A 15,357-nucleotide genomic window follows, 5' to 3' on the forward strand; every position below is an offset into this window, starting at 1 on the left:
GCTCTCCACGCCAGCCCCAGCACAAAATGCTCTCCAGACATCTGTCATTCACCCCTCACAGCACCCATATCATAATTCCCCTTCATAGCTAAGGAAATAGGTTCAGTGCCCAAGATCCCACGGCTGGGTTATCAGGAGACCTCAGAGCTGGTGAGCTTGTGGTGGGGCCCCGAGCCCACACTCTTGACTACTCTGCTGGCTCACATCTCCCGTCAACCTCTCATGGGGACCATTTACCCCACTGAGTCGAGATGGACATACGTTTGTGCCTCTTAGTTTAGTTATTTTTCCATTTAACATGAGCTGGGTCACCTGTGGTCACTTCATGGTGAGGAATTGCAGGCTAACGTCGGGAGGAAAACTTTTTTCTACCCTCTTGAGTTCCTAACCAGGAGCCTGTGAATTAAACCAATGACAGGCAGATTAAACAGGAGAAAAGATACATAATATTTATTAATACTGACACTCACAGAAAAGAAGTAAAGGAGTCACTAGACTTGGGGGCTTACATGCCCTTTTAATAAAAGAAACAAGGCATGAACTTCTAGGGCTATCAAATTGTGGGGAAATTATATGGGGGAAGCAATGGATGATAAGGGCTATTTTAGAGAGATCTGTTTATGCAAACTCATCCTGGTGTTGACTTCCCATCTTTGATGGTACCAGCTGCTCTTCTCTCCCTAGTGTCTGGGGGGTGGGTGGGGGAGATGTCTTCCTCCAAGAGAAATTTATATCCTGCAGAGGAGAGGGTAAGGAAATCTCCCTGCCTTTGTCAGTTCTTCATTGCCTTAAAGTAATCTTTATGCCAAAGTGGTATATTTCCGATCTCCTTCCAGGCCACAGAGCAGAGGAGTAGCAGAAGCAGGCCTGTAGCCGGGTCTCCTAGCTCCCAGCCCAGGGTTCTTTCTTCCCCGGCAGCATTTGGGATCCCCAAGAACTCTATGTCTTGCATCCCCCATCTCCAGAAATGACTACAGTGTCACTGGCTTGGCATTTCTCCCAGTGAGAAACTTTCCAGACAAGAGGAAGCTAACACTGGCTTGCAGAGAGACTGAATCAGTCCCTTTCCATTTTCTTTCAATCCTTAGGCCCCCTCAAGGCCAAGGCAGTGTTGGGGTGTCCTCAGCACCTCTCCAACGTTGGCTGGTTCATTCAACAAGTATTGATCATCCACCTATTTCCATTCTTTTTATTTTTATGGTCACTGTTGTTTATGACAAAGGGTATGGATTTCCCCTGTATCCGTGACCTGTTTCCTCCTTAAATAAATTTATTTAGATTTTTTTTTTAAAGTAAAGTAAAAGTGGAACTTTAAACCAAATGCTGGGCCAAATCTGACACATAAGAGACTGGGTTTGGGAAGTGTATCCTCATCTCTTTTAGATAAGCACAGTGGGGATGGGCAGAACCGAGCTGGCGAGGAGTCTGGCCTAGAGTGTGGTCTCCAGTCCTGGAGTGAGCTGTGCCAGCCCAAGAGGGCAAACCTTGGCACTGGGGCCTGATCAGTCGTGGGGATTAGGCCATGTCTGCTCCAGGTGCCCGGTGCGGGGGGGGGGGGTGGGGGGGGGTGGGGGGGTGGGGGGTGGGGGGGGGGGGGGGGTGGGGGGGTGGGGGGGGGGGGGGGGTGGGTAACAAGGAATGATAGCGGACAGGGCCTGTGATCCTCAGCCACAGGCACCAGGATCTCCAGCTGTGCTTGTTAGAGATGCAGGTAGCCAGACCCTGGGAGGCCCAAGATCCTGCGTCTTAAATGGACTCCTTCCCCGCCTGGGGACTCATGTCTGCAGTAAAGCTTCAGAACTGCTGCCTCAGCCAGGGCATCATCTGGCTGGGAGAGGCAGGGTCCGGGACTGAGCGTGGTCTCTTTTTCCCTGCTTATCTCTGTCACGTCTCCCTGGGTGAGTTCCCTTGCATGAGATATTTAATTTTAACTTTCTGGAAAATTAGGCCAAAAAACCCACCTGGCAGGGCCATGCATAACGAGATGTAAATGAGAAGCTGTATACAGTCGTGTCCCTATCCACTGTTCTGGCTGTTGCAGTCCCTCTGCGGTCAGAAAATATCTTTTTTTTTTTTTTTAAAGATTTATTTATTTATTTATACAAGCACTGGGTACAGTCAGAAGTGTGGGTGGGTGAGAGAATTCACCAGAGCCAGAGCGGGGAGCAGAGCAGGCAGAAGGACCGAAGTACACTGCTGAGGGGAGCAGCGGGCGGCAGGAGAGGTCTGCGCGCCATGCGGGACCCTCCTCTGGTGGCTGGGGAGCAGCCGGGGATCGAACCGGCGCTGCAGAGGCTGCGGGCAGCTTCGCAACCCAGCGCTCAACCGCTGCGCCACCGGGGAGGCCCGGTCAGAAAATATCTTGAGCATAACATATTTTGAGAGAGAGAGGCCACATACACATAACTTTTATGACGGTGTATTGTGATAATTGTTCTATTTTATTACTAGCTTTTATTGTTGATCTCTTGCAGTGCCTAAATTTACAAATTAAATTTTATCATAGGCATGTACGTGTCAGAAAGTATTTTATATACATACAGTTTGATGCTCTCTGTGTTTTCAGACATCCTCTGGGGGTCTTAGACCCCAAGAGGGGGGCACCACTGCATAAGGGTCTCAGCACAGGGGGCCCAGGATTGGCATCTCCCCAGTTCCCTCTTAGGAAGCCAGAAGCCACCATGGCTGAAACTTCTCCTTCATCCTCCTGTTTTGCAGTTCCCAAACCTGGGGTATTTGGGCCAGGGAGGGAGGGGCACTCAGCCAGGAAGTTTCATAAGCCCCAGCTTTGCTCTGAGGTTGGGGACGCGGTGTCCCTCCCTGCGGCCAGAGCTTCCGTCTAGAAGACCATGATGAGAAAAGCAAAGGGCTGAATGAGTGATGAGAAAACTATTGTTCCAGAGCCGAGAATTAAAGAGGGCAGGAGACAGAAGAGGGTGGGGAGTGGTTGCTTCAGGTTGGGAGGGCGGGGACCTTTGTCCAAGGGAGGGACTTGACAACTGACCTCTGTGACAGAAGGGGGCCATCTTGCCAGGGCCCAGGTAGAGCCTTCCAGAAGAGGCCCCGAGGCAGCCAGGCTTGGCCAAGGACCTAGAGCAGAGAGAGAACAGAGAAGAAGCCCTTGACTTTCTCTGACCTGAGTTGTTATAAATGTTTAAAAGCTCTTCAAGAGATTTTAAATGAAAATCATATCATTAAGTGAAAATCACATGAAAAAAATGGAGGCGTGTAAGTTAGAGAGCTAGCCAGCTCCGGCTCTGCCGTGTCCAGGCTGCCCCAGGGTCAGGCCGGCTCTCGGCTGACCTCCATATTGAGCAAAGACGTCAGGGACCCCAAGTGCCAGTGCCTCCACTCCCCTTCAGAGGGGTGGGGCACTGAGATGGGGATGGAAGGCAGGAGCGCCAGCCCCATCTGCACGTGGCAGCAACAGGAGGATGTGCGGAAGGGACTTGGGTGTTTGGATAAACAAGGAAGTGATGTCATCCACCCCTCACTGCCCTGGGCTGGGCTGGGCTGGGCCCCTACACACACACAGGAGGAAGCCTGAAGCCACTTGACCGGAGGGTTGGATCAGCTACTTGGGTGGGAAGGGGCTCTGGGCCGGACAAAGCCCTCCAAAATGTGAGGTCCCTATTCAAGCGCGGCTGTTACTGCAGTGTGATGGCTACTCCACGCCCCTCTCCCCCAGGTATCTGCCTTGCCTCGCTCCTCCCTCACCTCCTGGTCCCTGGGTGTGACGATCCCCTTCCCCCAAGGGACACCCAGGGCTGAGTCACCAACTGTCCCAGACGAGAGTGTAGGAGGTAGGGTGAGATGTGGCCTTGGAGCCAGGGGGATCTGGGTTCAAATCCCAGCCCTGTCAGTTATCAACAAGTGACTCATCCTCAAGTTTCAGTTTCTGTAGCTGGAAAATGCACTGTCCCAGGGAGAGTGGAGAGGAGTGGGCGAGTGGTTACTGCAGGTGTCTGGTATCAGGGGTTCAATGCTGTCACTCCCCACGCAGTTTTTCCTGGAGGCAGCAGGAATCACAGTGATCTTGTCCTCCACGCAGGCAGAGACTAGACCTGCCTGTGCCTTTTATCCAATGTCAGTCATTGGGAAGTAGCCCAGAGTGAGAACTCTGGGTGGGAGGGTCTGTCCTAACTCTGTGGACTCTGTCCGTTGCCCTGAGATCCCACCAAGAGGCCCAGTCACCTCTTGATCCAAAGTCCCAGATCTTTACCAAACTAGCTTCATTCAGTCATTCAACAGGTATCTGCTGACCCCCTACTATGTGCCCATAGGCCCTGCACTGGATGCTGCACTCCCCAAAGGGAGCATTCCAAGCACAGCCCTGCCCCTGCTTGAGGCCTGAGCTTGCCCGTCCAGCCCCAATGGCAGCCACCGGCCTCCATCCTCTCTCAGGGGTAAACAAATCTTGAGGAGTCTAAACCAATCAGGGTGATCCCATCATCTTGGGCCACTAAGGTTTGAGGGAGCAACCCTCAGGGGTGATCTGCTGTGTACAGGAAGTACTTTAAATGAGGCCCAGGAAGAGACAGCAGTGGACAATTACCCCTGCTAGAGGGCATTGTTCTTGGCTTGAGGATGATCCTGGAGTTGCTGCCCAGCGTGCAGAGCCAACCCAGTGAGGGCACCAGCCATGGACAGGGAAGTAACTGGATGCTGATGTCATTATCAAGCCACTAAAGAGCCACCTTCCTTCTGGACTGCTTGTCATGTGAAGTCATAAATGCCCTCTTTGTTGAGGCTCACTGAGTCACAGTTTTCATCTGGAAGCTTCCTGACCAATACAATGGGATGGGGCGCCAGGAAGCAGAGTGGGAAGAGTCTGGGGGAGGAACCTGCCTCTGCTTTTGCTGGTTGTTTGCTCAGGAGGTTCCTGTCCCCATTTGGAGCCTCGGGTTGCTCAATTGGAAGATGGAGATCACACACTCATCCCTGTCACAGAGCCACAGAACCTGGCCCACGGGCGCTCTGCTGGGCATGTAGGGACGCCAGCTCTTGGCAGCAGGTCTTGTGTAAATGGATCTGACACCGCTTGCATGGTCACAAAAAATGGAGAGGAATGGGCTAGAAAGAGCCGAGCATTGATTAACTATTTTTTTCCTCCTAATTTATTTTGGGAGTTACTTCAAATACGGTCACCAGGAAACAACAGTAACACAGGTAATATTTGAAGAGGGATTACCGTGTTCCAGGCACTGAGCAAAGAACTTAATATCTATTGATCTTACTTAACACTCACACTTGTCTTGTTTTCTTATTTTCATCTATTTTTCACACGGGAGGTAACTGAGATTCCTCGTGTAAGGTCACGTGACTAGCCAGCATATTACTTGAGCTTAAACCCAGCTCCCATAATTCTTATTTTTTTAAAGATTGATTTATTTATTTATACATGCACTGCGTACAGTTAGAAGCGCGGGATGGTGAAAGAATTCACCAGAGCCAGAGCAGGGAGCAGAATGACGAAGTACACTGCTGAGGGGAGCAGCAGGCACGGCAGGAGAGGTCTGCTCGCCATGTGGGACCCTCGCCAGCAGCCGGGGATCGAACCAGTGCTGCAGAGGCTGCGGGCAGCTTTGCAGCCCAGCGTTCAACTGCTGCACCACCGGGGAGGCCCTCCCATAATTTTTAATTCTTGCTGTGGTGCCTCACATGAACCACTGAGCTTCAGGTAGAAGGAAAATTGGTTGGCCAGCTGTTTTACAGATGTGTGTCGCAGGCTGGTGGGTATGGGTGGTTCTTGGTGCCCTAGCCCCGTTTTGCTAGAAACACAGTTAATCACATATGAGTGACAGATTGTTGATCTTTATATGAAAAAAATCATCCATCCATCATCTAGCCAGCCAGCCAAGCTCCGTCCATCCATCCATCCATCCATCCATCCATCCATCCATCCAAAGTCAGTTTCCCTAGAAACCAAGCTTGAGATGAAGATTCTTGTGCAAGTGAGAGATTTATTGAGAAGGAACCTGTAAGGGAACAAGGAAGACAGGCTAGGCCAGGCCCAAAGCTGAGCAAAGAGGTGCCTCCAGACTTTTAGCCTAATTCTCCAATGAGTTCAAGGGCAGGCAATGCTGGTCCTGAATAGAGGCGGGGGTGGGGGGGGGCAGGCAATTACCCCTCCTTGGTATTATACTCCCTTGCCATTAGTTCGAGGTGGGTGTGGTGGGTGCAGAGGCTGGGCAAGGCAGCTCCTAGAAGACAAGAGTTATGCTTAACAGAAGGAGTCAGACGTGAGCTCTTGGCAGCCAACGCCTGGCTTAGCTCGGGGGGTGGGGCATTGGGCCTGGAGGGGATCTGGGTGGGACACCCATTGCTTATACTGCAACCCCCATCTATCCACACTGGGATCATTTGATCCACAAGCATTAATTGAGCGCCCATTATACACAGGGGAGCAGAGGAAGCAAAGAGGAAGCAGACGTGGTCTCCATCCTCTAGGAGCTTCAGTGTAGTGAGGACAGGAGGGTTCAGGGAAGCCCAGACAAGCCACAAGATGTGGTTTGTAAGCTGCAGACTCATAGATGCTGGGGGTACTGGCAGGAGGGAGTGAGCCCGTGAAGCGGGGTGCAGGAATGAGGCAGAGGCTTTTCATAGGAAGCAGCCCTTTCACTGAGGAGCTGGGGAGGGCAAATCTACCTGGAACAATAGGCAGGCAGGGCTTCTCAGCAGAGGCCGCTGGGGCAATGCCTGGGAGCTGGCGGAAGGGCCTGCGGGACACGTGGGCTGTGCTTGTGCACTGGAGCCAGAGCAACCAGCTGGCGTTCCACCCAGCCCTTTGCCAGGTTTACGGAGCTCCTTCTTGGTTCCAAGCACTGTGCTGGACACTAGGGACACAGCTGAGTCTCAGTTGCACCCCCGGCTCCCCAACACAAGGACCTCCAAGCCCAGGTCGGGACAAGGACACAGTACTAAGTGTGTGGGTCCCGAACAGGTGTGAGCGGCCCCATCCCAAGGAGGGGGAGGACATGGGGTGTTGGGAATTACCCTTTGGAGAGGCCACTCAACATAGCTGGGACAGTCTATTGGAGGGGCTGAGGCTGGGCCCAGGAAACCCGGAGTGGTGGAGGGCAGGCCACTTTGCTGCTTCACCCCCCACACCCTGCCCCCACGTCTGCTGTTTTGGCCCAAACAAAACATCATCCCTGGGCTCCTGGTCTGGGCTTTTCCTAAGCTCCCATTCTATGCTCAGAGGGTCTGGAAGGTCCTAGAGGGGCAGCAGGGGTGGGGGAGAAGCCGAGTCCCTCCCTCCACCAGAGAGTGTTTTAAAGGAGCCAGGCTGGTTGAAGGGTGGGGGCTAGATCCCGGGGTACACGGCAGCATCCTGCTGGAGCTTCGGAGCTCAGAGTGGGAGGACTGAGCGGGAGGATGGCACAGGGGGATGGGGCGGTGGGCGGGCTTCTCTTAGCACTCCGGGCTGGGGCCCTTGCAGTGGGGCCGCCAGTAGTAACGCCAGCGCTTCTGGTAGGTGTCCAGGTTACGCTTCAGGCAGAGGGCCACCTCCTTGTCGCAGGCGCACAGCTGCTGCTGACACCAGCTCCCCTTGGTGGCTGTGGGGAGGAGAAGGGGGCTCAGTGTCCATTCCTCCCTGAGGCAGGGCCGGGGCTGGGGCCTGGAGGAGGCCCCTCTGTGGCCAAGGCAATCTTTGCTAGCTTCAGGGCACCCGGCACAGCTGCCTGGACTCTGACTTCTTGACCCTGAGCATGTGCCATGATCTCCCTGAAAGCTCCTTCATGTGGCCATGCACTCGAGAAGCCAGTGAGCACCTGTCAGGTGGCGGAGGGGGGCAGCGGGGGTGGGGGTGCAAAGAGTGATTAAAATAGACATGTGAGAGTCACACTTGTGGGGGTGGCAGGTACTCAGAACCACACGTGACTATCAGACACTAGCGGAAGGTTGGACAGACACAGAGCCACGTGCTTGCAAAGAGCAGGGTCTGAGTCGGTGCAGGGGAGCCCTTTGAGTGGAGATCTGAAGGGTCTGCCCCCCATTAGGGAAAGCAGCAGTGGTGGGGGGGCAGGGCTCCAGGCAGAGGGAACAGGAGGTGCAAAGTCTCTGAGCCTCCATGAGGGCCCGTGGGGCTTCAGTTTCATTATGTGAGAATAATGAGGCATCATGAGAATTGCTTCTTAAGGTAAGAAGGTAAAGGGATCATATAGTTAGTGCGCAACAAATTGCGGGCCTTGTTATTAAAGCCTCAATTGACAGGATGAACCCATTCAGTTCACGGCCCTAGGACCTGCTACTGTCCCCTCGCCGGGGAGGCTGGTTCCAGCCCAGGTGAGTGGCTGTGCCGTGTGACCCTGGGCAGGCACTTCTTGAGTCTGTTTCCTTGTCTGTAAATGGCGATCAGGGCGGCTGGGCCTGTGTTGGGCTGCTGGGAGGCTCAGCCGTGAAGGAGGCCGTGACAATCACCTCGTGGCCTGTGCGGTTTGTCAGGCCCGCACTCTGTCCGCCAGCCTGGTTCCGCCTGCTCTCCTTTTAGCTCTTGCATTCACTCTATGGGGTAGAGTGCTACTATCTCCTGAGTTTACTGGTGAGCACACCGAGGCTCAGAGAGGGCTAGCAACGTGCTCAAGGTCATAGAGCTGGCCCAGGGTGGGCCTGGGATCCAAGCAGATCCTGAAGGGGTCAAAGTCGCCACTGGCCCTCTCCCTACTCCCTCCTCCATTCCTGCCCTTCCTCCATAGGTCATTTGGACACGTGAGAAAAACAGAGAGGTCGAGTGATTTGTGCATCTGTCACACAGAGTAAGAAGACAGAGGGTGCCAGAACGCCCTTCCTTGCCTCCACCTCCAGCCCCGAGGCCCAGGCACTCACAGCACTGGATGTTCCCCTCGGAAATGTTGTACTTGTAATGGTCCCAGTGAATGCGGCACTGATGGTGCCTCAGGTGGGCATAGCAGCAGTCATGGACCTTGCAGCACCTGGGGAGAGAGGGCAGGAGTGAAGCAGGCAGGGGCACAGTTGCGCGATGGGTCCTTGGCTCAGTCTGCTCTGGTTGCCCCCACCCCAGAGGAGAAAACTGAGTCCGCTGTCAAGGCCGTGGGCTCTGTTCTTGTGTCATGCTAGCTGACATGATGATCAAGGGACTCCGACGCACCAGGATCCTGCTTGATCTACGGTTCCCTCTTAATCCTCACTACCATCTGGTAATGGAAGTATTAGTATTACTCCCATTTCACAGATGAGAAAAGTGAAACTCAGAGAGGCCAAGCCACTTGCCCAAGGCCACACAGCCTGTCTGTGATGGATCAGGGAGGTGACCCAGGGCCTGGCCGGTGCTCATCCCCCTCTGGCTGATTTCCAGGGTGGTTGTGAAGATCACCTGAGGTGACGGCGAAAACCTGCATGCAGGGGCAAGTGGGGCATGTGGGTGGGTGCTCTAAGAAGATGGAGCTTGGGAGTGCAAGGGAGGCTTCCAGGGGACTCCAGGACTGTGTTGGCTCTCAGCTGAGTTCCTAGCGGTAGCACAACGATCATGAATTCCTGGAATGAGGGAGGGGATGGAGAGGCAAGGGAGAGGCGGGGCAAGAGTCCAGGGGAGAGGAGAGGACAGAACTGCTGCTAGGGCCTGCCAGGAGGGGTTACCAACCAGTCCGAGGCGTCCTTGGGTTGGCCTTTGCCGCCAAGTCCACAGTAACAGCCGTAGGGCCAGTAGGAGAAGAAGGGAATCTTCCCGGTCATGTGCTTGATCATCTTGTTGAGGTTCAGGATCCCGCTCTGGGCTGGAACCACACCTGCCGAGAAACCCAGCAACGGGGGAGGCACGGATCTCAGCGCTGCCTGGACCCAGCCTTGGTGACTGCAAACACCAAGTGATGAATAGAATGACAGAGAGCGCAGGCTTACCTCGGTCTCTTCCTGATCAACTAACTCATTGATCCCATCCACCCCATGAGATAAATACTCTTTTTTTTTTTCCAAAGATTTATTTATTTATTTATACAAGCACTGGGTACAGTCAGAAGTGCGGGAGGGTGAGAGAATTCACCAGAGCCAGAGTGGGGAGCAGAGCAGGCAGAAGGACCGAAGTACACTGCTGAGGGGAGCAGCGGGCGGCAGGAGAGGTCTGCGCGCCATGTGGGACCCTCCTCCGGTGGCCAGGGAGCAGCCGGGGATCGAACCGGCGCTTTAGAGGCTGTGGGCAGCTTCGCAACCCAGCGCTCAACCACTGAGCCACCGGGGATGCCCGAGATAAATACTCTTTTTGTCATAAATAAATTTTGGGAGAATTATAGGGTAGACGAACAGAAAAGTTGCAAGGATCACGTAGAGGGTCTTCAGGTGCCCAGTTTCCTTTACTGTTACCACCTTACATAATTGTGGTACATTTATTAAAACGAAGCAGCCAATGTTGGCACAAGGAATTCTTTTTTAACTCCCATTTTATGAATAAGCAGCCCTAGGCTCAGTAAACTGCTCCAGTCCGCAGTGGCTGGGATTGAAACCCAAGGCAGTCGTTTCATCCTCCACCTGTGGATGCTGCGTTTCCATTCTATAGGCAAAAGAGTAATTGGGCCTTAGACTCCTTCTGGAACCCTCCACCCCCACCTCTGCATCCTGGAGCAAACGTGCCTCTCCTGGGAGGCAGTGAGATTTAGAAACCAACGATTTTCATGTATATTTTTCATTTCAGCTGTTAGTTAGAATTGACCATAAGGGGAATTAATTTTATTGGAAGAGAGGGAAGCATTATGCTGAGTTAGGAGAAATAAAATATATTGAGTCAATGAATTCAGGGAAGACTTTGGGAGAAATAGACCAGATAGGAAGGGGGCTGAAATGTGCATGTATTTCCTGCGATGATTCAAGAACTCAGATGGAGCCAGCTTCTCAGGGAGTCTGGGATGCGTAGGCCCCTGGTTACGGAGCCCCCAACCTCAGGCAAAGGAGGGAGGCTGGGAGGGGCGTGAGTCCTACGCTGGGGGTTGTTAGGGTGGGAGAGAGGGCCTGGGAGGGTCCAAGGGCAGGGCCACAGCAGATGCCCCTGGGCTGCAGCCTAAGGTGATGGGGTGGGGTGGGGGGTGCAGTCTGGTCCACACAGGTCTGCTGTGTCCCAGCATGGCCCGCTGGGTGGAGATCGTGTGGCCACCTCCTGGTTGACAGTGGCCCTAACTAGACGGGCTGGGCCAAGGGCAACTTGCTGAGCCTCAGCTGTGCTGACGAGGGATGCCAGGCCTCTAGATCTCCAGATTCAGTGATGAGGACCCCGAGGGTAACCATGGCAAAGAGGCTCAATCCCTTGAGGGCCACCCGGGACTATGTTCAGAATCCTGCCTTTTGGGCCCCTCCCCAACCCCTGCCTTTCTTCTGCCCCAAGTCTAGCTCTTTCCATTTCAGCTCAGAAATCCACAGTCACACCTGAGCGATACGGCTCTCCCTCCCAGGCAGACAATAAATTTAATTTGTTTCACTGTTCTCTGGGGAGGGCTCTGTCATTTTACGGTGAGGCAACCCCAGCCCTGAAAAACCAAGGAGCTCCATCTATGGATACGGGTTTAGGTGAACTGGTTTAGCTTAGCAATTCCTGTCTTGGGATTTCCCCATCCTTGGCTGCCAACGGGAGGAAGGGAGTCCTTTCTCCCAACAGTTAGCCAGAGGGACTGTGGGAGGGCACATTCTGGAGGCTTCCTCCTCCTGCACACTCCGTGTGCTGAGCTATTATGTGCTTATTATTTCTACTTGCTAAACACCCTGAGTGCATTTTCTTATTTTCTCATTCTCATTTTCTCGTTGAACACCCCAATGAGGAGAATGCCCAAGTTACAGATGAGGGTTCAGTGAGGTGGGGTGATGTGGCCATGGTTGCACTGCAGGGAGATGCTGGTGCCAGCCCTTGGTGTGTTTGATCTTTATCTATATTGCCTTTAGGTCTGAGAGGTGAATTCCTGCAGCTCGATTGCAGTTTTCCTAATGGTTTTCACTATAACCAGGAAATAGTTTCCTTTTATGAATTTTGAAGTCCCAGAGGAACATAAAACCACATTTAAAAATGCAAGTCCAAGGCAGCCCTCCTGCCCGCCTGTGACTATGCAGGGGCCTCTCTTTTTCATTCTCTTTTTCCTAATAAAATGTAAATAAGAAAGAAAAATACAGTCAGAGCTTTCAGTCTACAGTCTACAGTCAGAGCTCTCGAGATGGATCAAGAAGCAAATAAGCCAATTTGCTAAGAACAACAGTTTTACATTTGATCTGCTAAAGACAGAAAGGAAATGGTCCCATTTGCCACCAATAGTTAACAGAATCCTCTTGGTTTCCGGCGAGGTAGTGGACACAAGAGAGTTCTGAGAACACGGAGCTCTGTGGACGTGAAAAGATGTGATTTATGGGCCCAGGGAATAGGGGGGAGTAAGGTGAGGTGGAGACATCCATTTCTGCAGCTTGTGTCCAAAATGCCAGCAGACCCCAGCCCCAAACCTCGACTTCCTCACCTTCACAGTGTTCAGAGGGACACACAGCTTGGCCAGTGCGAGCTCAGGCTGAAGCCACTGTGCTAGGCAGCTGCTGATAGTTCCTGGCAGAGGCCAGGAGGGCTGGGGTTCTGGGGACTCAGGACACTGGGGATCAGAGCAGTCACTCCTCTAGGAAGGAGAAATAGGGCCGACCTGCACCCCTGCATCCCTCTTAGTCTCCAATCCTGTCCCCACTTACCAGCAAACACCACCAGTGCACACAGCAGGGGAAGTTCCATGATCCCAGCACGGAGCAGGAGAAACCCTGGCAGCCCCTTATATCAGGGACACCCCCCCCCAGTGCAGCCTGCCCCCGCCCAGCTCAAGTGGAGGTCACCCATGCTCCCCCTGTTTCCTCTTTTCTGACACGGGGGAATTTTATTTTTGATTGCAAAAGAAATACATAGTTAGCACTGAAGATTTGGAAAACATAAATAAGAAAAATATTTTAATTATTTAGGAACTCATCGAGCACCAGCTACATTTTTTCCTGAAATACATTTGACATGAGTGAGCCTTGTGTCAGGCGAACATGTGGTGAGTTGATTCCTTTGCCTGTTGTGACGACCGCTTTGGGTGGTCCGTCAGAGCCTCGTCCCATCACGTGATCATCACCCCTTTCAGTGACACAATTTATTCTCATCTCTAGAACAGTCGCAAGCTCTGGGCAGTGAGGGGGCACATGGCACATCTCAGCTCCCCCCACCTGATGTCATTTGGGCAAAAGTCATGAAGACCACAAACCCTTTGTTGATGCCAGAAGGCTTATCCCTAGAGAAGACAAGCTACTGATGCTACAAAGAGGCCTCAAAACCAGTTGTCCCAATACCCAGAGCCCCAGGCACCTCTGCAAGGCAGGATTTGGGGTTCCAATGCTGGCTCCAGCTCTTATAGCCGTGAGGCCCCTTACTTTACCTTCACAAGCCCTGCATTCCTTGTCTGGGGAATGGGCCCCGTCAGAAGACCATCGTCTGCCCTCCTCCAATTGCTGCGGGGTTAGAGGTCACCTGTACCTGGCTCCCCACACCAAGTTTCATCGCAGAGAGGATGCCATTCTAACAACCCTGGTGCATGAGATGCACCGCTGCATGAAAGAGAGGGACGGGCAGCGGCGGGGGGACCCAAAACCAGACAGCCTGGGTCATGGCTGCCAACCCTGCCCCCCAGCCCAACATTACTGCTGCCTCACCTCCATGCCTTCCATTTCCTCATATGTAACAGTGGGGTGCAAACAGTACTTACTTCATAGGCTTGTTGGAGTTCAGACAAAGCACGTGGGAAGGGCCTGGTCTGCAGCTCGAGCTCAATAAATGAGTGGTGGCCACACACATGGTCTTCTCTGCCATCTGCACCATCGCTGCTTATAATAAATACATCCATCACCTTTTCTTCTGTTCTTTCCTGTGAGGGAATCTCAGCTCTCTCCCTTCCTGCTCTTGCCCTGCCAGAGCACAGCAAAGATCCGGTGTGGAAACTTCTGGGGAAACCCAGCTCCTCTCACTTTCCTCTTCTGCAAACCTTCAGCAGTTGTGAGCTTTCATGTTTTCACTCCCTGGACACAACAGGAGAAACACATGGTGACACTGTTAGGCCACAGTCGCTCTGGTGGTGGGAGGAAAGGTGTGGGAGGGGGCTCGGAGGCTGGAGTGCAAATTCTATCAAGAATAGCTACTTTCTGGGCCTCCCTGGTGACGCAAGGGGTTAAGTGTCGGCACTATGAAGCAATCCGCAGCCACTGCAGCACAAGTTCGATCCCCGGCCAGGGAGATGACCCACATGACGCAGCAGATTTCTCCTGTCTCGCCTGCTGCTCCCCTCAGCAGTGTATTTCAGTCAGTCTGCCTGTTCTGCTCCCCACTTTGTCTCTGGTGAATCCTCTCATCCCCTGCACCTCTGGCCTATACCCCAACCCTTATATGCATAAATAAATCTTATTAAAAAAAAAAAAAGAATAGCTACTTTCTGCTAAGCCTCCACCACAGGGTGATTATCTGGTTTAATTTTCCCAGCCACACCAGAAGGAGATATCGTTGATCCCATTTTACAGGGAAGGAAACTGGGGAGAGACTAGAAACAGGAGACCTGAGATTCGTTCGTGGGAGAGTGATCACTTCCCCGGCTGCACAGAGGCTGAAGCCACTGGATTAAAACGGGAAACCATCCTAAAGCCCGCCAGCCGCTGTATGGATAGACGGGGGACAGCCACTGCACAATAACACCACACCCGTGAGCCACAACCACACACCACAACGTGGGGAAGTCACACACATGATGTTGATGGAGCAGAGAACACTAAGAGCCAGACACAGAGGGCACCGACCGCCAGACTGTTGACCTGCCCTTCCCACGCAGCCCAGCTAATTCGTGCCTTTGTATGTCCAGACGGCAGTCTCCCGAAGACGGGGTGGTGACTGGGGCTGACTAAGGGCTTCCGGGAGCTGCCAATGTTTTGTTTCTTTTGTTTTCTTTGGTTTGGTTTCTTTTGATTACACTGGTGTATTCGCATTGTGACCATTTATTCTGCTATTCGTTTTTAATTTTTGCATTTTCCTGTATGTAAGTCATATTTCCATTAAGCTGAGTGGCGCTGATGATGGTGGTGATGATGGTGGGAAGATGATGAAGGTGATGGTGCTGGTGCTCATAACAGCAAATGGGCTCAAAGTTCAGTGGGAAGGACTTCAGAGATCCTGCTAGAATGTCCGATAGGCTTCTAGATTGTGAACTGAGATCGTATAGTAGAAAGAAAACTTCAGTTTTGGTATCAGCCAGATTAGATTTTGAATTTGCACTGAAGACCGGCATCCCCTGGGGCCACTGATGCATCCTCAATAGGCTTGTGGTCATGATTACAGTTTAAATGACCAGCTCACAGTAGGTGATTATAAATGCA

The 15,357-nt window shown here is 52.7% G+C and overlaps 1 protein-coding gene across 1 annotated transcript; it reads right to left on the minus strand.

Annotated features, from left to right (window-relative positions):
• Positions 1–7,413: 7,413 nt before the first annotated feature.
• PLA2G2D (phospholipase A2 group IID) lies at positions 7,414–12,703 on the minus strand. The gene is made up of 4 exons (XM_037501136.1): positions 12,664–12,703; positions 9,605–9,749; positions 8,830–8,936; positions 7,414–7,559 (listed from the first exon to the last, which is right to left on the minus strand). Exons 1-4 carry the CDS (start codon positions 12,701–12,703, stop codon positions 7,414–7,416), a joined length of 438 nt encoding a protein of 145 aa, XP_037357033.1.
• Between the last annotated feature and the right edge of the window lie 2,654 nt (positions 12,704–15,357).

Source organism: Talpa occidentalis, unplaced genomic scaffold (genome assembly GCF_014898055.3).
Source record: "Talpa occidentalis isolate TD23 unplaced genomic scaffold, MPIMG_talOcc4v2.1 talOcc4.9, whole genome shotgun sequence".
Taxonomy (NCBI): domain Eukaryota; kingdom Metazoa; phylum Chordata; class Mammalia; order Eulipotyphla; family Talpidae; genus Talpa; species Talpa occidentalis.